The 24,739-nt window shown below is 33.8% G+C and overlaps 3 protein-coding genes across 4 annotated transcripts in view; 2 read left to right on the forward strand and 1 right to left on the reverse strand.

The window, feature by feature from the left end:
• The window catches only part of LOC112047934 (tripartite motif-containing protein 45), a 32,082-nt gene extending 25,228 nt beyond the window's left edge, over nt 1-6,854 (reverse strand). Inside the window, exons 1-2 of one of the 2 annotated variants that reach the window (XM_024085249.2) lie at nt 4,772-6,854; nt 638-936 (exon numbers count right to left, since the gene is read on the reverse strand). In XM_024085249.2, coding sequence (XP_023941017.1) covers nt 638-936; nt 4,772-4,785 — 313 coding nt within the window. In that variant the 5' untranslated portion in view covers nt 4,786-6,854. Of the gene's footprint in view, nt 1-637; nt 1,031-4,771 lie in introns of both variants that reach the window. The other variant, XM_024085245.2, reaches the window with a different exon arrangement.
• A 278-nt stretch (nt 6,855-7,132) lies between these two features.
• Nucleotides 7,133-19,328, forward strand: LOC112047947 (heparin sulfate O-sulfotransferase). Its single transcript, XM_024085271.2, has 5 exons — nt 7,133-7,999; nt 9,394-9,697; nt 10,631-10,769; nt 11,680-11,777; nt 12,395-19,328. Exons 1-5 carry the CDS (start codon nt 7,888-7,890, stop codon nt 12,762-12,764), a joined length of 1,023 nt encoding a protein of 340 aa, XP_023941039.1. The 5' UTR covers nt 7,133-7,887; the 3' UTR covers nt 12,765-19,328.
• Nucleotides 19,329-23,514: 4,186 nt separating this feature from the next.
• Nucleotides 23,515-24,739, forward strand: part of LOC112047946 (uncharacterized) — a 38,071-nt gene continuing 36,846 nt past the window's right edge. Inside the window, exon 1 of the mRNA XM_052891189.1 lies at nt 23,515-23,815. Coding sequence (XP_052747149.1) covers nt 23,794-23,815 — 22 coding nt within the window. The 5' untranslated portion in view covers nt 23,515-23,793. The remainder of the gene's footprint in view (nt 23,816-24,739) is intronic.

Genomic DNA, 24,739 nt, shown 5'->3' on the forward strand with positions numbered 1-24,739 from the left:
GGAGGAGGATGAAAATCAACACCCCTTTCGGTTTCTGCACGACATCATACCGGAACGCTAAATCGCTTGGCGGCACGTCTTTGTCGGTAACTAGCCACGGCCAAAGCCACCCACCAGAAAATATACGAGTAGAGGGGATTTTGGATCTTACACCTATCACAACGAAGCCGGGACAGATCGCTAAGTGCTCTCTACGGCATCGACATCGCAGCTTCGGACTGAATTGACTCGACAGAAACTGTTATTTGGAAAAAAAAATCGGAAGAAAATAGGACTTCGAATGTAACACAGGACCTCCTATTTTGGAGCCAAACAGGCTGACGTCTGACAAACTAAACAGTTTATAATTTAATCATTATAAATTTATAACCCAATTATCAAATTAGTTTATTTTAAGTAATGTACCTTAATTTTAAGTTATCTAAACAGAATTAAAAAAAATAATCCCTAAAGACGAAGCCGCGAGTGGCCACTACTGATAGTATTATATACTATCAGTAGGTTAATGTTACGATTCTGTACAATTAATAATACCCAATTAAATTAATTGTACAGAATCGTATTTTAATGAGAAATAAGAGATAGGAATTAAAAAAACTCAGAACTAGAAATACATATAAAACTTCATCAAACTTACCTCCATCGATATCCTCCCAAACGCCCTCGCCCTCCTGGTGCAAGCTTTGCAGACACCTGGTGCAGAAGCAGTGAAGACAAGACAACAGCCTGGGTTCTATCAACTCCCTCCTACAGATGCCGCACTCCCAATCCTTGACTCTTGCTTTCTTCCTCTCCCCATAAGCAGACGTCCTGGGAGCAATGTGTATGTTTTGACTGATCGGTCGAGAGTTTTTCGAGTTCTTCAGAGGACTGTTACCAGCACTTATCGAGGATGGCTCCAAGGATTTCCTGCGTTCTTGTTTCTTGCGGGTGAAACTTCCGAAAATATAGAGAATACGGTCCACTTCCATTTTTTATTTATTTTATTTATTTCTTTGTTTCATTAAATAAGCATTTCTTTAGTTAGGTACTTAACACAATGATGAAAATCAGTTTGAAAGATTTTATCCAATTAAAATTTAAATAACTAGTCTTTTGTTAACCTAAGTTTCAATCGAAAAAAATAAACTGCAAGTACTTAATAAAAATATTTTAATCTAATATTTTTCCGTCAATAATAAATCAAAATGTTGAAACTTGAAATAAATTTATAATTACAGTATTTTTAATACATTTTTAGTCGCAAAACTATTAAAAATATGTTAAAGATTTTTCAAACAAAAAATATTTCCCGTGAAAATCGCGCGTGAATAAACAAAACATTTTATTTTCTAGAATGATGTTTTTTTATTTTATTTAGTAGACTATTATTTATTTTGCGTAGACTTATGTTTTGACAACGATATTTATCGTCCGCGACGGTGTATCGGGGATTATAAAAATAAACGTGTGTTGAACACGCGGGGCTACGAACGACTGAAATGTGAATTGTGAAAGCTGAATCGTTGATCCTTTTGTTATATTATAAAAGCTTTTTAATTTCATTCGTTCATTAAATACAAGACTTTTCCGAACGAACGTCAAAGGGATTTTACTCATATTTACCCTATTTTCAATTTTGTTCGACATAAATCTCGGTGAAAGTCACCAATTAGTATGATTTTAAATTCGAAAAAATATAACTTTAATTTAAAAAATATTTTCTTTTGAATTTGCATGTTTATCGCCAAATATAAATAAGAAAAAAAATTGCATGTGCAATGTGCATCGCCAAAGAGATGATGACTGTGTCATAATTTTTGATGGTCATAAAAATCGGATAATTAAAACAAGGCCCTCACTATAGTATGCGCATTATCATCTGAGTCGTCCGGTCATAAAAGTCAAAAAAGATAGGAATGTGCAGCGCGCCTACCTGCGCACCCTAATTATCGATAAACGGCTACCTGCGCACGTGCTAATGATGAGTCAATAATGATTTGGACGATTCTGATTGGTCGGTTTCTAATGTAATTGCATTGCGTATTTTTTTTGCTATAAATGTGTTTACTGCAATTAAATAAATACATTCATGTGTTACTCGTTGCGCACTATGGATACTAATATATAATAAATTTGGCAGAAGACGAAGATTCTGATGATGAAGACTCAGATGAAGATTAATTTTATTTAGTTAATAATTATATAATATGAAATATGTATTATATTAAATCAAATATTGTTAATTTTTTTAATTTTGTGAACAAGATACGATAATAAACTTTACTTATCGATAATATGTCTTTCATTGTTACACCCTTCACTAGACGGCTCCATAAGACCCATAAGTGCAAGCGAGATAGATATAGAGAAATGATTTATGGCCCTAAGACTCAGTTGTTAATGCTATTAGTATAGCTCAACAGTAAAAGAGCCAGACTCACACCAAAGATCAAGGGTTCGTGATGAGCGAAAAATTAAAATAGGGACATTACACATAATAGTGACATTAACATTAATTAATTCGAACTTTGTTTTATTTTTATTATTTGTAAATTTGTAAATTAATTTGTAAGATTTGTTAACTCACATGCCATCTTTGGCAGGATAAGTGTTTAAATATAATATAAAAGACCTATGTAAATGTACCATATTCTGGCAAAATAAAAATTGAATGATTGATTGATGGATTCGATCCCAACCCGGTGAACCATTATCGTACCTACCCATTCCTAACACAATATTTTCGAATTATAATTAGACGGGGGCAGGACTATTTATCACATTTAAAAAAGAAGACAAATAATCCGTTTAAAAAAAAATGTAGGTACATCATTAAGCAGGTAAGAGTATTAAGCATAAGAAATTACTGAATGTCGTTTAGAAAATGATGAAAAATAAATGCAGTAGAATATCCAGGTTAGGAGCACTATAATGATACTTATCTTACGAGTACGTTTATATTCTAGGTTGGAATACGACACAAAATGGGGGCAAGGCTCTTGTAAAGCCTATGTTTACTTTATGAGTGGAAGGCTTTTTGAGTACCTAGCACAGCAACTAGGCTTTAATAAGTGTTCTTAGTGATGGTTTTTTTAATGATATTTTTTTCATACACTTTTTTTACCGATTTACATCTCGGTGTTGAATCCTGCTCTTTTGTTATAGAGCTTTATAAATACTGTTTTATTTTATTACTCGACCGTTTAAATGCATATTTTTACCGAAACATGTTATATACGCGATATTAGATTATTATGTACACAAAATTTTATAAAAATGTAAAAATGTTCAGCCGTGTCGGAGGAGTGTAACATAGACCACGATATTGTTGGGTTGTAAAGCTCGTGATTAAGAACCCCGGATGAATCCGAAACATCATCATCTTCAGCCATTTTAACGGCCCACTTCACGGTGAATATACCACAAAGAATGTTATCACCGACTCGACTCCCAAAAAGGAGGAACTTTAATCTAATAAATCAATGTACCTATGTGTCTTTTCTAATCACATCAAACTAAAAATATCTAATAAAAATAACTAATCCTTTGTCCTTTTGATATTTTGAGAAACATATGCAATATTTAAAAGTTTTTGATTTTCTTAAAAGATTTTAAAGTTAAGCTGTTTATATTCTTTGAAGAAAATTCCTGCCTCAATTCTTATACCTTGCAATTTTGCCCTAATAACCTGAGAAATTGATAAATATCATTTAACTGTACAATTCGCCTCTACGGCGTAGGCACAGGCCTCCCAAAACCTACCTACTATAGTTACCGCCAATTAGTAAAAATTATTCAATTAAAAAACACATTTAAGTTTCCCAATAATAACACTGACAGTTACTAATGCACCGTGGCACCATTACAATCAATTTCCCCACATTTTGAGGTATTCATATGAGTGAATGATTATTGCTCTATTTCGGTCACCCCATTTGTTTCGTTCAATCTCAGAGGGCGATTGTCTACACGTGCTACTTAGACGAGCTACTAAGTTAGCAAGCTTTCCGGTGCGGTTCTATTTTTGTTTGCTTCTTATATCGTAATAGGTACTTAACTATATGTAGGCTAATCTAGGTAGACTAGTTAAGTAAGCTTTACTTAGGCTAAAGTTTTTTCTATTTATTAGATGCACTAACATTGACTGCACATTAATAAAATAGGTAGACACTTATAGTAGGAGAGATATAGGAACAACATATTTTTTAAACTAATATAATTATTTATCTGACGGACCAAGCAGAATGCGTGGTAAGCTGACTGGATGTTAAGTGAAAACACATTGCCTAAAGACAGCAAAACTTTGCAAGTTCTGCAAATAACACGTCCTAAAAATACCACCCCGTGTTAGGTAATTAACCCCTCGTAATTAATTACACTAGCAGACCGGAACACAGCATTCAGCAATGCTGCAATAGGTACTTGGCGGCAGAAAGACGCTTTGTGGCACTAGGTATTTCCCTAGATAAGCAAAACTATTACTGTTTTGTCTGGCAAAACAGTCATTGATTGTTTACTAAGTTGTAGTAGAGCATTCTGTGATAGAGCTCATCTGAGAAAGTACAACCGGCAGTGGGAATTTCTGCTGCCTAATAATTATATTTACGTAGTCCGTGCCAAATTCAAATTAATGCAAGTTATGGCGTATTGCGTAATAGATTAACAAACTGACAATTGCCATGAGTTAAAATAAAAATAATAAAATTGTAACGTCGACTTATAAAAAACAAAATAAATAAACAATGGAAGTCAATATCCGTTGTTTCTTCAAAATCCAAATAAAAATTACCAAATCAACGACATCGCGTTCAAAAAACAAATAAATGTCAAAACGTCCGTTTTTAAACCGATTTCTGAACGTAACTAAATAGGCCGCGATAGCGATTTGACCCAGAAACGTGCACTAATGTCAGGTCGGTCTATTTTTCGCGCCGTATCGTGACCACGCGTTGTGATCGACTGACTTGCGAAAACTAAACGTAAAATGCTATACGTGATACCATAATGAAATTACCTTGGATTTATAACGTTTCATTCACAATCACAATTATTAACAGCAAGTTATTGACCGTGAGGGCACTTCCGATGTCCGATGGATGAATGGTGGATTTTATTGAAATGTTCGGATTTTAGGCTTGGCCATTTGATACGGGATTGATGATTGACATTTTCATTTTACAGTAATGCGTATCGAGCCTTGCTTTTAGGGATTTTAAATTTTATCATTGTCAACCAATTCTATTTATTAACACTGCACGGCTAAATTTCCCAGGGGCGGGTTCACGGTAGGTTCGGCAGTTGAGAGTTTCTTGGAAGAAAGAAACTTTGAATATATTACAGCATGACAGGACAGGACCAGTGCCATTAGTCATCACGGGCTAGCCATTGGAACAACGAAGCCGAATTTAAATCTAAAGAATCAACTATTATTTACTTATTTACTTATTGATTTAAGATTTAAGACTAGGCGTCAAAGGTGAACGATTATAAAGCGACGGGCAGCAGCGACAGGGATTGTGCCCTAATTTTGTGGTAAAGGAAACATCTCGAGCAGGTCCCTGGACTTGTGGTCTTGAATATAGATTTAAAGGATCATTTGATCATGCAACTTACTATCCCTTGACATTTTCTACATGCCCTCATTAACAATTTATGATCATCTAAGTACACTACAAATAATTATTGCACAAAATCACTAACACGACAAAATTACATGACGATAAAGGAAAAATGTTGCGCATCGAACGTTGCTTCAAATCTGAATACAAGTCACCAATCACCCTCTCATCCATACTATCGCTGTCATAACAAATTTATATAAATACTTCATTTTTATAATATTAAGGTACCTAGGTCATTATTTCACGCAGAGTCTCTGCCGACTGCCATATTGGCGAGACTGCCACAGAGACTTTGAATGATCTTAGTACCATGTTCGAAGACCTCAGCAGAGTTTGTCAACAAGTGGGTCATGATGACATGATTAAGACGAATATCATGTGTATCTAATGATAATGTACTGCTCCATCCAGCTACTGTCGAGGACTATGCCCTCGAAATTGAAGACGAGCTTATACAAACGATTCAACGTCGACTCCAGTTCGTGAGCTCGGTTGGGCAGCGTTCGGGAAACTCAACATTTTTTAACGTTCCTTCTAAATTGCTCAGTGCCTGAAGACGAAAGTCTTTCGAATCCGAAAAACACACACCACACTCTGATTTTTTTTCATTCAAATCAAATCAAATCATTTATTTACTAGAATGTGGTACATGTTTTGGTCTTAAAATTATTGAGTCACCTATACATTCAACTGATTACAGTATGCAAGATTTTTACAATTAAAATATTAATTTCAATAATTTATCCTAATAACATAATAGTCATTGTTTTATCTTTTCCAATAAATAGTTTGGCATCCGCACGTCTACGAATAAAAATAATTGAAATCATCAGGAATGATCCCGATATAGAGCCAGGCCTTTCTCCATATATGAGGGAATTCCTCTGCTATTACGAGTAGGTACAAATATTCCATAATTACCCTGACAATAATGCATTCAAAGTTTTTGGGCTGGTGGGAGCTTTGGCCTTGGCTAGTTACCACCCTAACACGAACCGCCAAGTGATTGAAGTTTCGGTACGATATCGTGTAGAAACCGTAAGGGTTGTCGATTTTTATCCTACTGCTAACAAGTTACCCCGCTTCCATTTTAGATTGCATTATCACTTACCATCTGGTGAGATTGTGGTCAAGGGCTAACTTGTTAAGAATAAAAATCACGTAAAACTCAACTAATTTCTCAGTTTACCAGTTGCCTGTACGAAACCACTATAAACTCGCATTATTTTGATATTTGCTATTAAAAAGTCATAGGAACACCTCAAAAAAATGATATTCGTTAATTTATGTAACTACATACTATACTATATGTAATCTACACGTATTTTAGAATTATTTATTTAATATACTTTACTCTTTATTATTTCTTTGTTTTAATTACGATTTATTATTTAAATTTCATTTTGAACACATGATAGTAACGCTTGATGAATTGATGAACGTAAAACATCGCTGTCAAATTTCCACAATGTCAATGTTACTGTCACTGAGACGTATATAAATGTCACTACGCATAGTGTTGCACAAATATAGCCATGTATGGAGTATCGGTAAATGGTACTAAATTATCGAAATTCGTAATACGATTGGCAAAGCTTCTACTGCTTATGGCTTGGTTAGAAATTCTCTATTTTATGAAGTCGAAGTCTAGAATAACAAAACAAGTCTGACATAGTCACCAAAAGATTTGTTAAATAAATGAACAACTAAAAATGTTTACCATGCTAATTTGTAAGCTTGATCGATACTTGTAAACTAATTTAAAAAATGTAAAGTTTGTGGTATTGTAGTGATAATCTCTGGATCTACTAAATCAATCTTGAAAATTATTTTAAGTTCTGCTAGAGTCTAGAGTCAAGTTTTCGGGAGTGTCTTATTGTATTCTGTATTCTCACGAGAACGGGAACTACTCGGCTGCAACCAAGGAGCGTCGGCTATTATAAGTATAACTTATGAATGTAAAAGTTAAATTGAGTACTATCGATGTATTTTGGTTATTTGTGAAGGAACATCACTAACAGAATCGCACAGTATGGTTTTGACGTTGACATTATTATCGCTTGACACCTAACATTTTTGACATGAATTTTACGGCGAATAGAATAAATATACTTGCTCAATGCGACTTCAATAATAGAAAACTACATATATTTTCTAGTGTGGGTGTCCCGTGGTAGTGGGATTGTTTATATTTATAATGTGCTCGTATTTAAATTATGCCAGTGCCATTATCAGTGTAGCGTAGCCTGCGGTTTCGTATGTAATACGTTGTGTGTAGTGTAACATGTTGAACGTCCACAAACTATGGCTTTTAACAAGTCTCTGTGTGATTGTGACCATCGTTCTATATTTCCAGTCAGAAATAGCACGTTTGGAAGACAGTTACCGCAAATTGGGTTGGTATTTGACGTGAAAACATAGCTGTAGCGTCGTAAGAGAAATCGCCTGTATTTTTTTATAGTGCACTAACGCGATCGCACTTAGATTCTTACATTCTTAATTAAAATAAAAGATATTTTTTTAAAACATTCAAATGTTGACTTTTATTTAAATTTTCAAGAAACTTATTTGAACTAAGTATGATATACTTTCTTGTAAAAAAACATTTCAATTAAACTTAACATAAGTTTATCATGAATCATCAATTTATTTACAAGTATCTTTTTACCAAATTACTTATAATATTACCCCTCCTATGGATGTTTCCCCTCCTATTTACATATTTGTAGGTATTTTGTGTGAATATGACAAAACAAGAAATGAATTACAAACTCTGTAAATTTAGGACAATGTCATTAGTTTCAAGCACATTTCTATTAAGAATAGCCAAGTATTTTGTATTAATTTATTATGAAGCACGCTAGAAGGGCTGAAACATAACACATATAAATTAATATAAAGATAAAGATAAATATACTTTATTTGCACACCACAAAGACAAAAACAAGTGAAATAAAAAACAAATTAAGAAGAGATCAGCATACAAAAGGCGGCCTTATCGCTAAGTAGCAATTTCTTCCAGGCTACCTTCCTAATATGAATAATACTCACGATAGCTTCAATTCTAAAGAAGTATTTTGTTGTAAATAATTATTTTTAACAATGCACTCACTACAGGGCCAGGTCTCCCTCCAAATGTAAGAGCATATGTGGAGCTTAAACCCACCACACTGCACCAAAGCGAGTTGGTGTATAGTGATAATGTTTATCTCTTGTAACAATCACTATCAGCAGTTAACAATAATGACTGGGACTGAAGGCTTAACAAGCTTTCTAAGGCATATACAGGGTGCTCCGGAGTATTTCCCATAAATAAAGGGTTATATTCTTTAAGAAAAATTAATTAAAAATGTCTAAGGAACCTTATTCTAAAATAGATATTTTCAGAGTAAAAAATATTTCTTTTGTAAATAGATCTTAAATTGTGTCCCTTCATCCTTATATTATGACCTAGCCAAACTTATTCATTGATAAATATCATTAAGTAGCTTACTAGTGAAGTGCAGAGTGCCAGTTGCAATATCTCATCAAAATCAACAATTACATATTTTAAAATGCAAGGATAGATAAAGGTGTATGTTACATGGATAGTCAAAATGATTTGAATTACTTTGTATGAAAACATAAAGTTTTTTTTTTGTTAAAAAAAAAAAATTCCGGACAACAAAAAAGTCCGGCTCCTGTAAGTGGACTTGTCAACACCTTGAAGTTATGGAAAATACTCCATAAGACCCTGTATAATAAGAATAACAAATTCTATTAAGACATTACATTCATTTATTTGTTGTAGAGTTCAGAATAGCGCAGTCCCACACAGATTCTCGGCAATTCTTCCCAAAAGAGACACAAAAAGATGACGAAGACCTGGTTGTTATATACAACAGAGTACCCAAAACAGGATCCACAAGTTTTGTCGGTGTGGCATATGATTTGTGTAAGAAAAACCACTTTAAAGTCCTGCATATCAATATAACGGCCAACATGCATGTAATGTCATTAAATAATCAGTACAAGTTTGCTCAAAATGTGACCAGATGGCATGATGTGAAGCCCGCTCTGTACCACGGCCATATGGCATTTCTTAATTTTGATAGGTGAGTCTATAAATAAACTCTAGTGGTACTATTTTTTTACCGTCTATTAAATAGTAGTAGTTAAGATTATGGTAAAGGTTTGGATTCATGTTACTTTGATAAGTTAGTTTCCATTTATTTTGAAGATATTTAATTATTATTGTAATAACAATAGCTGGAGATTTGTTATAGAAAATTTTGAGTGAAGTAATTTAAAAACAGTAAATGTTTCTGGTGTATAAGTTTACTAGGTGCAAATAATAATAAATTCAAATATTTTTTTATCTATACCTTATATTATAAAAGTTTGTGTGCTTGAAAATTCTTTCACCTCTACCTTCTCCTTCTTTTACAAAGCCACATTATTTGTTAGTGTCATAGGTTATAATTTATTACTGTATTACATTCCCACAGGAACTAGAACTATGTGGGTAAAACCCAGTATACCAATATTTATAGTATAGTATATACAAATAAAAAACCTCACCATGTTGCAATAAATGTAAGAACTTCCTTTATTAGTCTGACCTTTACTAGAATAAAACTGCCATAAAAAGTGATAGTATTAATTTATAAGGTTTTTTATATTCCTAGTCAGCTATTTACTTATGTTGTTTTGTCTATGTGTGACATAAGTTTATTTTGACACTTAGAGTTAGATACTTGTCTATTAATATCTGCATACTAATTTATTTTATATATGTAATGTAATTATGTATGAGGAAAACATGATGAATTATATGTGTTACAAATACAAATATGTACACAATAGATATAGATTTGAAAGTTGATTTTTTGCTAATACATTTGACTGAAAATATCCAATAATAATTTGTTAAGGAATATTGAAAAAAAGTCTCACATATTTAATGAAAAGCAGTTGTGTTTTAGTCTATCAGTGCTGAGACATTCTTTTGTAAATTTAACATTGATCAAACCGTAATTTTATTCCAGGTTAGGTACTACTTCCAAGCCTATTTTTATTAATCTTATAAGGAAACCATTAGATAGACTGGTTTCCTATTACTACTTCCTGAGACATGGTGATAACTTTCGACCACACTTAGTGAGAAAGAAGCATGGCGATAAAATGGTATGTAATCTACTAAATTTATTTACAGTATATTGATTCACTTACAATATGTTTACAACAAAATGATATTGTGCTCCAAAGAAATTATAAGTATGATGTAATGAAAATTCACCATTAACTATTTTTAATGTCTATTTCCGAAATTCACTTAATGCTCTTCCTCCCTTCTTATTTCTGTAGTAGACTTTATCCCATTTCTGATATAGGTGACTTTATCCCATTTTTGATATAGGTGACTTTATCCCATTTCTGATATAAGTTCTCAGTAAAATCCTGGAGTTAGGATGTTGATGCTGTAGCACTCCCAAACTTGATGGAGCATGTTCAGACTTCGGTCCCAGTGATTAAAATTTGAAAATAACTGTTACAGAATAAAATAACACCTTACCCCCATTGGAACAGAGTTGTGGGTCTTAACTCAAAATCCCCTCTCCTATAAATTCAAGCTCTGTGTGATTTTCTTTCATTACTCTCTACAACTTTAACTATAATCTCACCTGATGGTAAGTGATGATGCAATCTAAGTTGAAAGCGGGCTAACTTGTTAAAACCTGACTTGTTAGGAGGAGGATGAAAATCCACAACCCTTTCGGTTTTTACACGACATCGTACCGGCGCGCTAAATCGATTATCGATACGTCTTTGGGTGGTAACAGGGCCAAAGCCGAAGCCTCTAATCCGCCAGACCTGGTTGAATTAAGAAAACCTAAGCCCAGCCAGGTATCGAACACAGAACCTCCGTCCTACAAATCCACCGCGCGTACCACTGTACCACGGAGGCCGTCAAATGATGATCCCATTTCTGAACGTTTACATCAATTTTATAATAAAGCTCTGATCCCACTTCTGAACATTTTGTGTATGTTTGTTTTTATAATCAATATCTTTAAATCTCGTTTACAATTTGCAGACATTTGACGAGTGTGTAGAGAAGTCTCAGCCGGACTGTGACCCTGACAACATGTGGTTACAGGTGCCATTTTTCTGTGGGCACGCTGCTGAATGCTGGTAATTTTTATTAAGTTTTTTTTTTATTGCGAAGGAAATATATTATGTCTTTGTATTATTCCTTGCGAATTTCTAATGCATAACAGTGTGGATAAATATTTGTTACTTATAAATGTGAGATATTTGGCACGGGCATCGATTTTATCTGCCCCTGGCCTCAGTGCGAGGCTTTTGAGTATACTATAATCCTTGATCCACTAGCTAAGCGAAAGTCAAGTCAAAAAAAACAAACGCATTTTACACGTTTTGCTTTCTGAGTTTCTTCCAACGACAGTGGATTCCCTTAAATGTTACATGATGATACCATTAACTGAAAATTCCAATTTATATACGAAAGTTTGTTGAGTTTATTTTTTTCTCTACTGGGTTTATCCGCTATCAGTAAAAAAACTATAAGCAGATGTGTTATATGATAACTTCGCTTAAAATTATAAAACACAACTAATGAGTCATCCAAATGTTCTGGCTTCAAAACTGATTCACAGAACATATCAGAGCAAGCCTTAAACAGAAGCACATTATTTAGACCTATTAAGTTTGTTAAGTTGTTGAAGCTTTTTGCTATATGACCATTGACTTAAACAACTATCGTTTATAATCTATTATTTCCTTTTTAGGAAACCGGGCAGCGCCTGGGCTTTACAACAAGCTAAGCACAATTTAGTAAACAATTACCTAGTAGTGGGTGTCACTGAGGAAATGTTAGACTTCATATCAGTGTTAGAACAAGTTCTACCCCGTCTCTTCAAAGGCGCAACAGAACATTACCTCAGCAGCAACAAATCCCATCTGAGACAAACCAGTTCCAAGATAGACCCATCACAACGAACCATAGAGATCATAGAGCAATCGAATGTGTGGAAAATGGAGAACGAACTCTATGAATTTGCGTTAGAACATTTTAAATTCGTCAAAAGGAAAATTTTATTACGAGAAACGAACAGTGTCGCGCAAGTGTATTTCTACGAGAAAATACGACCGAAATGATACCTTGTTTTGTGGGGGATATAGTTGAATTTACTGTGGTTGAATTGACATGGGTATTTCATGAGAAGCGAAGCGAATTTTTGTATAATTAGGTAAATGTACTCCTCAATCATTTTGTGTAAAAGCATACCATGCAAAAACTAATGCTTGTTTGCTTGTTTCTTATTTAAATTAATATTATATACCTTGAAAGATGTTAATGATGAAAATGCTTTAAAACAGCTTTTAGTTTTCAGATAAATTTATTAGAAGAGGTGGAATTCGGCATACTACTAGTAAGTTTACTAAACAAACAAATAATATGACAAAATTTTCTATAGTCATATTTTTGTCTGCCTGTCTGCTTCACATGAAATACCCACTTTGAAATTCTTGTGACAAACGAAAGCTGTATTGTATTTGTAGGCACACAATATTAGAATCCTTTTAGAGTATCAAAATATAAAACAATGTTTTAAAGTAAAAACCAAGAGTCTTGTTAGGTGACAGAAGAAACGTATTGTGTTGTGAGTTAGCAAATTATGTACGAACTAATGAAAATCCAAATTTTTCCAACAGCCAAATCCAAACAGCATTTCAAATCCTAACCGTAATACTTTATAACATTATCTAAAATTTACTAATTGCAAAAAAATAGTAAAATTCAGAAGGTCTATGTATTCGTAGGTATAAAGATAACGTTTGATAATGTTACATAACAATGACGTCATTCGCATTTTCAGTACTGCAGCGCTAATTCTGTAACGATGTTTTTATAATACGACAATGTAAGTCTCGAATTCGTCTCTATCTCTCTTTGTCTAACACAGTACTACAGATAGAGAGAGGTAGAGTCAAATTCGTAACTAAACCAGCGCTGCATGCTCTTTTTATATAAAGAGTATGTAGCATTAAGCTGAGTTGGGTCCCTTTACTGGGTATTGTCCTGACGATTAATAGAACAAATTGTTTTGTGTGGCCTAATAAAGCTTTTTTCTTTCTTCTTTCTTCCTAACTCACACTGTCGAAAAACATCGTAATGACGCTACTGTCAATGCGGTGCGTTCAACTTGATTATCGGTATAACATTGTACTGTAGTCTATATTAGTATTTGTATGTGTTAAATAAACATTCCATTAGTGTTAATAAGTTGTAATAACAAATTATCTTTTTGTTATTTATTTATAACTGATGTTAATGAGAAGTGTTACGTAATCTCTTATCAAAAGACCAAACGGGAGAGTTAAGGGCCTCATTCACGATCCAACATGTATGTCCCAAGTCGTCGGTACATACATAATATGTGAGTTTTACTAGAAGTTTTAGTGGAAGAAATATTTCCGAAAGCTTTTGTTTTCTATTTATTTAAGGTTATATTGCTCCAACAACAATTCAAAGTATAAATTGGAAAGGCTATTATAATAAATATAGTATAATAGGTAGTTACTATTTTTTTTTATATACAGGATGTCCCGTAATAAATGGAGAAATGCAAATGATAGATACACTACCTAATTATCTAAAACTAATGGAATAGTTGTGAAAAAATCCCTAGGGAGGCCACGTTATATATTTTTTTCGAATTTTAAAAAAAATTCTATCTTGAAAAAACAGATTCACGATAGAAAAAATTTAAAATCCGAAAAAATATATAACTCGATCACTTACAAAACTATTCAAGTTCGTTTGCGTTTTATCCATTAATTACAGACACCCTGTACTTTATTTTAAAGATTCATACAGCACGTAATTATTTTTTTTAACAAATTGATATTTGAAAAGAAGTAATTTCGTTTGCAAATAATCTCTGATCCCTGTTACGATTATCCCTTTAATAAACACGATTATTACCAGTGGCCTTGTATACTTAGTGCAATATTTTAGAATTTAGTGGGAATGTAGCATGCGCGATAGTGAACACGGCCCTTTAATGTGTTGTGAAATAATTATAATAGGTACTAATTGGTAGTTAAATTATTATTAAAAGACAAGTCTTTATTTGTGTAAATATAAGCTGTTACGTTATACGTCTAATTTGACTTGCTTTTTTATTGACAGTTATTTGCGGAGAAATTCCAATTTATATATTTAAGGCTCATTGGATTCACTCGGCAACTGATCAGCATCGCCTTTGAGGGATACTATACTTTGTACGGAGTACTAAGGGTGTACGCTCACTACATCATTTCCTGAACGCCTCACCAGCAGGCTGAGCACTCGTAGACGTCGAGTGGACCACTCGGTGATCACCGTTGCTTGGTGTTTACCTTATGTTGTCCACACGCGGGTTCCTAATGCACGTACGTTCGCGAGTGATGTACGCGCGAGGGCCATCCATCTTTGACATTTATTGATATTGACAGGTGGCGTCCATCCGTGGACCACCTGACGTTGACTAGTTGACAGGTGGCGTCCGTCCGTGGACCACCTGACGTTGACTAGTTGACAGGTGGCGTCCATCCGTGGGCCATCTGATGTTCGCTGATTGACACCGATCGATTATAATTAGTGGTAATCGATCGAGTTCAAGTGCCGAGTCGTTCCAGTGAGGTATGATCTTTATTTTAATATGACATTACTAAATTTCTTATCAGATATCTTATTTGCTGATATCTTTTTTTTAATGTTCTAATAGGGATGATGACAGTTTTTTAAATTGTATATAAATTAAGAGTATACTAATAGTAAAGCAATTTTGTAAAAGGAACAGGGTATCTGCGATCATTACTTTCGGAGCTACAGAGATTTAAAGAGTCAGATTTGCGGCGCTGCCGCGGATCCCTGAAAAACGTCCCATACAAAATGGCTCGAAAAAATGACGTCATAGGTAATGTAATGATCGTTAGATTTGTATGCGCGTTCAAACAAAATTACTAATATCTTTGTTATTTGTGCGTTTATCTTTGTAGTTCATATATAAAAAAATGTCACATTTAATGTAAGGAAGCTAAAACTGTATGAATTTTCATCTAATTACGATAAAATTTTTTTAATAGTTTTGAAATTTTATAACCTCATTTATTTTGCAAATATCCAGACAATCTTTGCTTTTTATGTATAAATTAGTTAACATTGACCCTATTTACCCGAATGTATCATAAAAATCAATATATTCAAACCTAGTCATCATCCCCATTGGTGTTACACAATATGTCGTATGAACTTTATAGCTACGTTTATTTAATTAATAAAATTAATGTCGGATAGTTATTTTTTTGTATAAAACTCAATTAGCAAACTCACAGTAAACTAGGTTACTAATTATTTCAATTACAGTCAACTAGGTTACTAACTGTTGGCCTATTTATAATACGTTAGTAAGTTATCTATTAATTTTGCTGCTAAGTTTAATTATTTATTATTTACTTTATAAAAAAAGTTGAAAGAATAATTCTGTTTTAGATTAGATTTCATAAAAATATTCATTTGTAATTAATAGTTGTCATATACTTTATTGCATATACAAGATCACAATAACAGTAAGTAATAAAATAATGTAAAATGTTAGCTCTCCAAGGTTTTATTGGTACAGGTATGAGTATTAAGCATTTTGTTGTCAACTAAAAGAGGGCTTGCAACTGAAAACAAATGTTTAAACAGAGAATATACTGTACACTACTAGAGTTTGGCTTATTATAGTAGAGACAGAAATCTCCCGCCAAATTAAAAAAAATCGGAGTAAATTCTCAAAATTATAGTGCAAATATTGGAATAATTGAGTTTAATACTTATAGTATAGGTAGTAATGTATTCACAAACAAAAAAAATTAAACAAATTATGAAAACGAGACTTAGTCGCTTACAATGGGGTTTGTGAGAAGGCTCAGAGTCACGAGCTAGATGGAACGAGCTATGTTAGGAGTATCTCTGAGTGATCGAATCAGAAATGAGGAGATCCGCAGAAGAACCAAAGTCACCAACATAGCTCAACGAGTTGCGAAGCTGAAGTAGCAATAGGCGGGGCACATAGTTCGAAGAGCCGATGGACGTTGGGGTCCCAAAGTGCTGGAATGGTGACCCCGCACTAGTAAGCGCAGTGTTGGTCGAGTTGCAGGGATTCGCTGGATGCAGGCTCAGTATTGTGATGTTTGAAAGTCCCTATAAAAGGCCTATGTCCTGCAGTGGTCGTCCATCGGCTGATGTGATAATGATAAAAACGCATGTTTTTTTAATTTGTTTAAATTATTTTTTTTACGTTTGGCAGTCGATTTCAGTAAATACTCTCATTAGCCAAATTTATAGTTACTACTACTGTATTATACTGTACTGTAGTATAATACACTGAGGTGTTAATCAGTGACAACCTTTTGTGGTTACAGATAGATACTCAATAGTAGTGAATTGTATTTTTTTTTAAATGCATCCGTTTCTTGGCGCATTTATTAGACACTTAAGCAATGTTCTTCCATTTTAACTGTTTATTTTATAATACTTTATGTATTGTGTTTTTATATAATATTACTATATTATATTTTATATACAAACACAGTCTGCCATTAACATATTGATTGTTTTTTTTTGTGAAATCGAGAAAATACGGCGGCATATTATGAAAATCATATACGAGCTTAATATGGTATTTTTTTGATATTTTTTCGATATCCGGAATTTTACTATAGTCTGCTTTAGTCCGAAAATTCCTACCTGGTTTTTATGAATAACAAGCTCAACCTGCCTAAATTCAAAGGGTTTATATTGTATTTATAGATACACGACGTTTAGAATTTAGAAAAAAAAATGAAAATCTTGCTTTAATTTTTTTTCAATAATTCTTTTAATTTTCTAATTAATTCAAGTTTAATCTTAATAAAATAATTATGTAATGCGATCTTATGTTGCTTAACTGATACAGTTCATACCTTATTCTTTTGAGGCGACTACTAAAGTCACCATGCATGCTTGCATAAGTTTTTTCATTTTGTATTTCTATTTTTACATAGTTTTGAAATTTAAAAAAAACTCCAAAAACTTCGAAAAATCTCTCTAGATTTTTATATATTGAGAAAATGTTATGCGTGAAAATAGTTTCCTTTTTTTGTAATTTTTAGATTAGTTATTGACAATATATGAGGTGACTAAAATATAAACGTGAAGTTTGTACTAATAACACCAATTGTTATAATTTTTTTGTATAGCTAATACTTCTCTATAGCAATGGCCTAATAGAAAGGTTTATTTATTAATAGAAGAAGACAAAATAAATATTTAAGTTACAATTTTAAAAAGTTAATCACTAATACTCGATAATGGCCGGTGCATATCTGGCATGACGCAGCGTTACTGTCAAACTGAAGTTGAAAATTAATAAACTTCGACAGGAGACTGATTCACTACACGTGTTAGTAGTTTTTAATTTTATTTTTAACGTTAATAAAATGAAAATTTGGTAGCAGTTTGATATTAAAAATGCGCTTCTTTGCCCTCACCCTCCCCACACCAGATATGCACTGGCCTTAAGGTTCAAGGTACGTAAAAGAAATTAATAGAATTGTAGACCCTGCGCCATTTCATTTAAATCAAATCAAAAATCATTTATTTCAAGTAGGCTTAGTTTACAAGCACTTTTGACACGTCAGTTGACTATTTGTAAAGATTCTACCACCGGTTCGGAAGGCAGGTTCTGCTGAGAAGATACCGGCAAGAAACTCAACAGTTGCTCTTTCTTGTTCTAGTTAACTATTCTTATATCACTGCCCCATTTTGAAGTTTTACAAATCTTTAAAATACAATAAGCTGGGCTTTTCGGTATTCCTTATCTCTGTATTGCTTTCAGTAATTAATAGCCACCTCATTTTTTTATAACCTGGTCTTACAGCTCTTGAATGCTCTAGCCCTTTTGAACCTTCTTATTTCTTCCAGCAGCAAGAATTTTACAAATCGGTTCAGTAGTTTCAGAACTTATTCAATGCAAACAAACGAACTATCAATCTTACCTTTTTGTAATATTAGTAGGTTATACCTACATATACATAGATATACATTATTATTACTTTATAAACACTGTTTTTTTTTGTAGAAACACTTTAAATAGCCCGGGATCCGTGAAACATATTTACAAGTGATCACTTTCTAGTCAACAGGGGCGTCTTGTTCTAACAACACGATTCCCACCGAGTTACCTTTTAAAAATCCATTTATACTCCTAACATATTATTGTAATTTATTTTATATGCTCGAAATCGGTATATCATTACCACACTCTTTCTATCTAGATTTTTCGTAAGTAAAATAGTTGAGCGTCTCATCATGATGACCTACTCACGAAAAATTAACTAGATAGTAATCACTTGTAAAGTTTCACGGATCCCGAGCTAAAACCTTATTGTGAAAATTCGAAATCCTTTTTTTTTTTTTTGTTTTAACTGTTATTTTTGTTACTAACACAATATGAATTGATAAATGTACTTACCTAACTCGCTTGTGAAACTATTTACCTACAAATTGTTTTCTATGTTAATCTGTACTTAGTTATTCTATTTATTAAGGATGTTTATTATTTTTATTATTATTAAAATATGCCGGAATCTCTGACAACACCAGTTGTAATGCAGTATAATAAATTGATTTATTCTTTTTATTTACAATGGATTTGTTTTATTCGTGACCTTCCGCTATTTTACAAAAAAAATATATGCCTAACATCAAATTATACATTTATGTATTTCTCCTTTTTTAAATTTTTAACAATGTACAAAATATACAAAACACTGTTAAAAACTTGTAAAAAAAAATTTACCCTCCCGTTGCGGGACATTTATCGAAGTACTAGCTGAAGCAGCGCGGTTTTACCCGCGTGGTTCCTGTTCCCGTAGGAATGCGGGGATAATATATAGCCTATAGCCTTCCTCGATAAATGGGCTATCTAACACTGAAAGAATTTTTCAAATCTGACCAGTAGTTCCCGAGATTAGCGGGTTAAATCAAACAAACTCTTCAGCTTTATAATATTAGTATATATTATGGCGGTTACGTTGGCATGTTAGAATTTATGATGACCGAGTTTACATTATAATTCTAATTCTAAGCCCGCCTACCCGCATTAGAGCAGCATGGTGGAGCTTAAAGCTTTTGCTTAAAGCTTAAAGGGCTTGGCCCTGCAGTGGGCTGTTAAAATTGGCTGACTGATGATTGTACAGTTTTGTCGTTGTCATCAACCCATAATCGGCTCACTGCTGAGCTCGAGTCTCCTCTCAGAATGAGAGGGGTTAGGCCAATAGTCCACCACGCTGGCCCAATGCGGATTGGCAGACTTCACACACGCAGAGAATGAATATAATTCTCTGGTATGCAGGTTTCCTCACAATGTTTTCCTTCACCGATTGAGACACGTGATATTAAATTTCTTAAAATGCACACAACTGAAAAGTTGGAGGTGCACGCCCTGAACAGGATTCGAACCCACACCCTCCGGAATCGGAGGCAGAGGTCATATACACTGGGCTATCACTGCTCGTATGTTTTGTCGTTATTTCATAATATTAAAAAATTAGGTCACCTTCAAAAGTAGGTAGGTTGGTACCGACTGACTCAGTATTCATTTCACACTGAATAATTTATAAATGAACGATGGGTATTAATTCTTTTTCCTATTATTCCTATTAAGTATACCTAATAATTCTCTTACTTCTAATAAGTATCGGTTTGACATTTAGAAGGTAACTTGTAATTACTTACGTAAGTATTTAGGTACTAAGTAGGGTGGTACTCAAAAGAAAATATTTCCACATAACCCTGAGTTAGGTACCTACTTAAAGTTAACTTTCCTTTAATTAATTTTGATTAAATATTTTCACATAACCCTGAGTTAGGTAGGTAGGTACCTACTTAAAGTTAAGTTTCTCTAATTGATTTTGATTATTAGGTACTACATAGGTAATAAATACCTCTTATTATCCTAGATATCAAACAGAAATTGATTCCAATAATTATTATCACGACTGCCTCTATAGCCAAGTGGCACGACGATTCTCTTTCTACGATCGCAAACGCTTCGAAAACTAGAAAATATTTAGCGCTCATTTGTTTCCATGTCTTATTAAAAGCCGACGTCCGATTTTCTCAGATTCGTTCTTTTTAGCTTTAAGGGTCGAGTCAGCAGACGATGACTCGCTGAAACCCTCACATGACGCTGCTAATGATGCTAGACTAGATAGAGAAAATTCAGAAGCAGAGAAAAACTATGTATTATAAAATTGAGTCTACTAACTAGTCTACGTCACGCCTGCCTAGTCTATGGGTGGCGAACTCAAAAACTGACTAATTTTCATAGGCTTTTCTCTAATTTATAGAGTGATTAATGAGAAAGAGTTATAGGTAATTGCAATTGGGTGAAATGTTGTACTAGTCATCGTTATTTATTTTAACTCTAATGTCATTGTTAACGGCTCACTACAGGGTTAGCTAGGCAAGGACATATTTGTTCCTTTTGTCTTGGTCATGGAGTCGCAGTGCCAAAAATATTCTCCCAATTATTTCACCGCGACCAGTTGCCTTGACTGGTGGCAGAGGGGCTGGCATTTTGTGCGCGGAGATGCAGCTAGTATGAGTAGGGTTACCAACCGTACTATAATATATAGTATTGTACTATAGTCTGCGTACTATGTAGGTACCTATTGTTGAAGAAATATATAGTACGCAAAATACTTGTTTTATGAAACATCGTCGGAACGTGTCAATCTTATTGTTGTTTTTCATTAATTTTAAAATTATATGTGTAAATCCATGTGACACTCTTATTTTAGAAAAAAAATCTTAAAATATGCAAGAAGTGTTAATAAATAGTTTTACAAATAAATTGACATTATTGTCTTCGTCTATTTTTGCTTATTCCATATAATATTATGTACTATATTTTTAACATTAATCTGAAAAATATTTTACTGAAACAATGTTGGCAACCCTAAGTATGAAACGCACCACGCCGGCATAATTTGTATAGTTATTAGCTTAAGTTTCCTATTGTATATTTTTTCAATAAAAAACTCTAACTAAATAAGGATAATTTTCAAGTTTTTTAATTTTTTCTACTATAAAAAACATGAGCTTTTCATCTACTTGTACGAAATTAGGTACTTTTCTTGAAGATGAAATTTTCTTTATTGAAAAAAAATACAATAGGAGTTTCCTATTGTATTTTTTTTCAATAAAGAAAATTTTCTGTACTTACATTAGGAAACTAAGTACCTACATAGGAGGGTACTTAAGAGGTACGTGGTACGAGGCCTTTATTTCTTAGAATTGGAAAGTTCTTTAAACATGTCAATTACTGGTATGTGTAACTGTAAGGGTTGTCGCTGACTACCTATACTACCGCACCAATATGTATATTACGCAAGTACGAGTTTTGAATCCACCTATATCTTTCTCTTTCTATAGTATCTTGTTTGACAGAGAGAAATAATACTCGCACTAGCAAGTTATTAAAACATCATCTATTCCCCATATTCGGCTCACTGCTAAGCTCGAGTCTCCTCTCAGAATGAGAGGGGTGAGGCCAATAGTCCACTACGCTGACCCAATGTGGATTGATATACTTCACACATGCAGAAATTAAGAAAATTCTCTGGTATGCAGGTTCCCTCACGATGTTTTCCTTCACCGTTAGAGACACGTGTTATTTAACTTCTTAAAATGCACACAATTGAAAAGTTGGAGGCGCATGCTACATGCCCCATGCATGATCGTATTCGATCTCACACCCTCTGGAATCGGAGGCAGAGGTCATATCCACTGGGTTATCACGGCTCTATTAAAAAATCGTTACAGAATTATTATTTACCTGTTAGGCCCATAATCCTGTCTCACACATCACAATCAATATAATCAGCCCATGTACCCAAGTGGCACGTCGATTCTCTTGCTACGTAAACGCTTCGACAACTAGAAAAAAATATGGGAATGACATTTGCTATCGACTTGTCACGTGGTCAAGATCTGTCATTCTCATACATTTATCTATACTAACAGCTTTTCCTAATGAGTACTGTTTACCAACAAAGAAATAGAAATGAAGGTAGTTTTCGAAGCGTTTGCGCTTGGCTACAGAGGCAGACTCTACGCACTGTGTTGCGTTCCCATGATGTAGGTAGTCAGCGACGACCACAATGCCTGAATAAATAATATGTACATTGGCCATGAGTAGGTGCTTACTTAGCTGAAAGTGGCTGAAAGATTTAGTATGTGACCCTAATCGTCACATGGCTTAACTTTTAAGCAAACATCTCCTAGGTCTAACTCATTACTCAATTTTTTAAAGTATACGATGTTATATTATGTTGCATTTTTTTCCGTCATCGTTCACTGAGACATTCCTTAGTATTGTAAAGTTGTACAAAAAATAATAAATTACTTAATCAATCTATAGACGCATAGTTTCAATTTGATAATAATTAAAATACTGTCTCAGAACCAAAAAACAATAATTAAACATATTAAAATGACGAACATTAAATGGATATTTATTAATTAATAAGATATTACGTACCTATTTTCTTGCAAGAACCTTGCATTTTCATTTTATAAATGTACACGCATTCATTCAGGGAGGCGTTGCTTTAATTATTCAATGTATCCTCCGTCTCCTTCAGACGTCCAATCAAGGATACGTGAGAGGGGGACGGCATGTTTTCAAAAACGGCGCCCGTTGCCAGTAGCCGAGGGTAGTAGGACGCAATCAGTCGCGCGTCAACCTCGCGCCGATGCGGACGCGCGCGATGTTCTCCCGAACCAGGCGGCCGGCAGAAATGCTCTCCCGCAGACACAACTTTCGAATAACCAATGCAAAGTTGATCAGTTAAAAGAGACGAAAATGAGTTAATCCTTTTTTGTTCTTTTGTTTCGCATGCAACAACTTTTGTGTTTAGTTTTTTCGATGCCCGATACCAAGGTCGCGGCCTTCAATCGATGAACAATTAAATACGTGTGACCAGTGTCCACGTATGGACTATTTTTGATACGTTTTTATCATAAGTGCCAACTATCGTTAAGCTTTACAAGGACTTTGTGTTTGTTTGGGGGCAATTTTTGATACAATATTCACCTTCATGGAATATGGGCATCTGTTTAGACCGTGGTGAGTCAAGGTCCCACGTTGGGCGCCAATATAGTTTTTGTTTATTTTTAAAAATGTCGTCTTGTACCGAAGAAAGTGTTTACTCTGAGACAATGATTACAGACAAAATGCACCCTTTTGAATGTAACACTTTCATTAGATATTTCAGTAAATTTTGCGGAAGGCCGATCTGTTTGTCTGTTGAATTGTCTAGAAAACTCGATATCGAGGTTGGATTGATGTGTTTTTTTATTTAAAACATCAATCGCACTTCGATATTATTTGGGACTTCTTTGGGATATTACATTTTAAAACGTTATAATCACACGCGTCCACGTCACATGCGTGGTTTTGAACGTACATTGAGCACTTCCATAGAACGATATTTATGCTTGAGATAATGTGGAATAGCTGAGTTTGGATCACTTTATGCGGTGGTTTTGTAGGCATGTAACCCATCTATAGTATATAATATCGTTAACTTCCACACACATTTGGAGCTATTAAATCTTTTCTGTCAGTTTTTCACAAAGTTTATTGCAAACTGGTCAATTTTTATTTCTGATATATAGAACATATCGGATCAGATGATAAAGATAACTACTCCAACTTCCAAGATCACGAAAGCTTACTAAGAATCCAATTTCTTCGTCTGGACACTGGAATTACATGTCAATCCAAAAAGTAATCGGTTGATCAATATTGCGCAATATCTAAAAGTTTTTAGTAACTTTTTTACGATTTCAATAGGCAGTACATAATTTAATAGCAATTTTTTTTTCTATAACGAACATACAGACAGACAGACAGATAGAAAAACAGACAGACAGACATTCGTCAGTCCGTATTTTATGTTGACCAGGCATCCCGCTGAAACTACTAAATGAATTCAAGTCAAAGTTGGGACGGTTTAAGACCTATAGACCTAAGAGATACAAAGAGGGA

This window comes from Bicyclus anynana, chromosome 3 (assembly GCF_947172395.1).
Source record: "Bicyclus anynana chromosome 3, ilBicAnyn1.1, whole genome shotgun sequence".
NCBI lineage: Eukaryota > Metazoa > Arthropoda > Insecta > Lepidoptera > Nymphalidae > Bicyclus > Bicyclus anynana.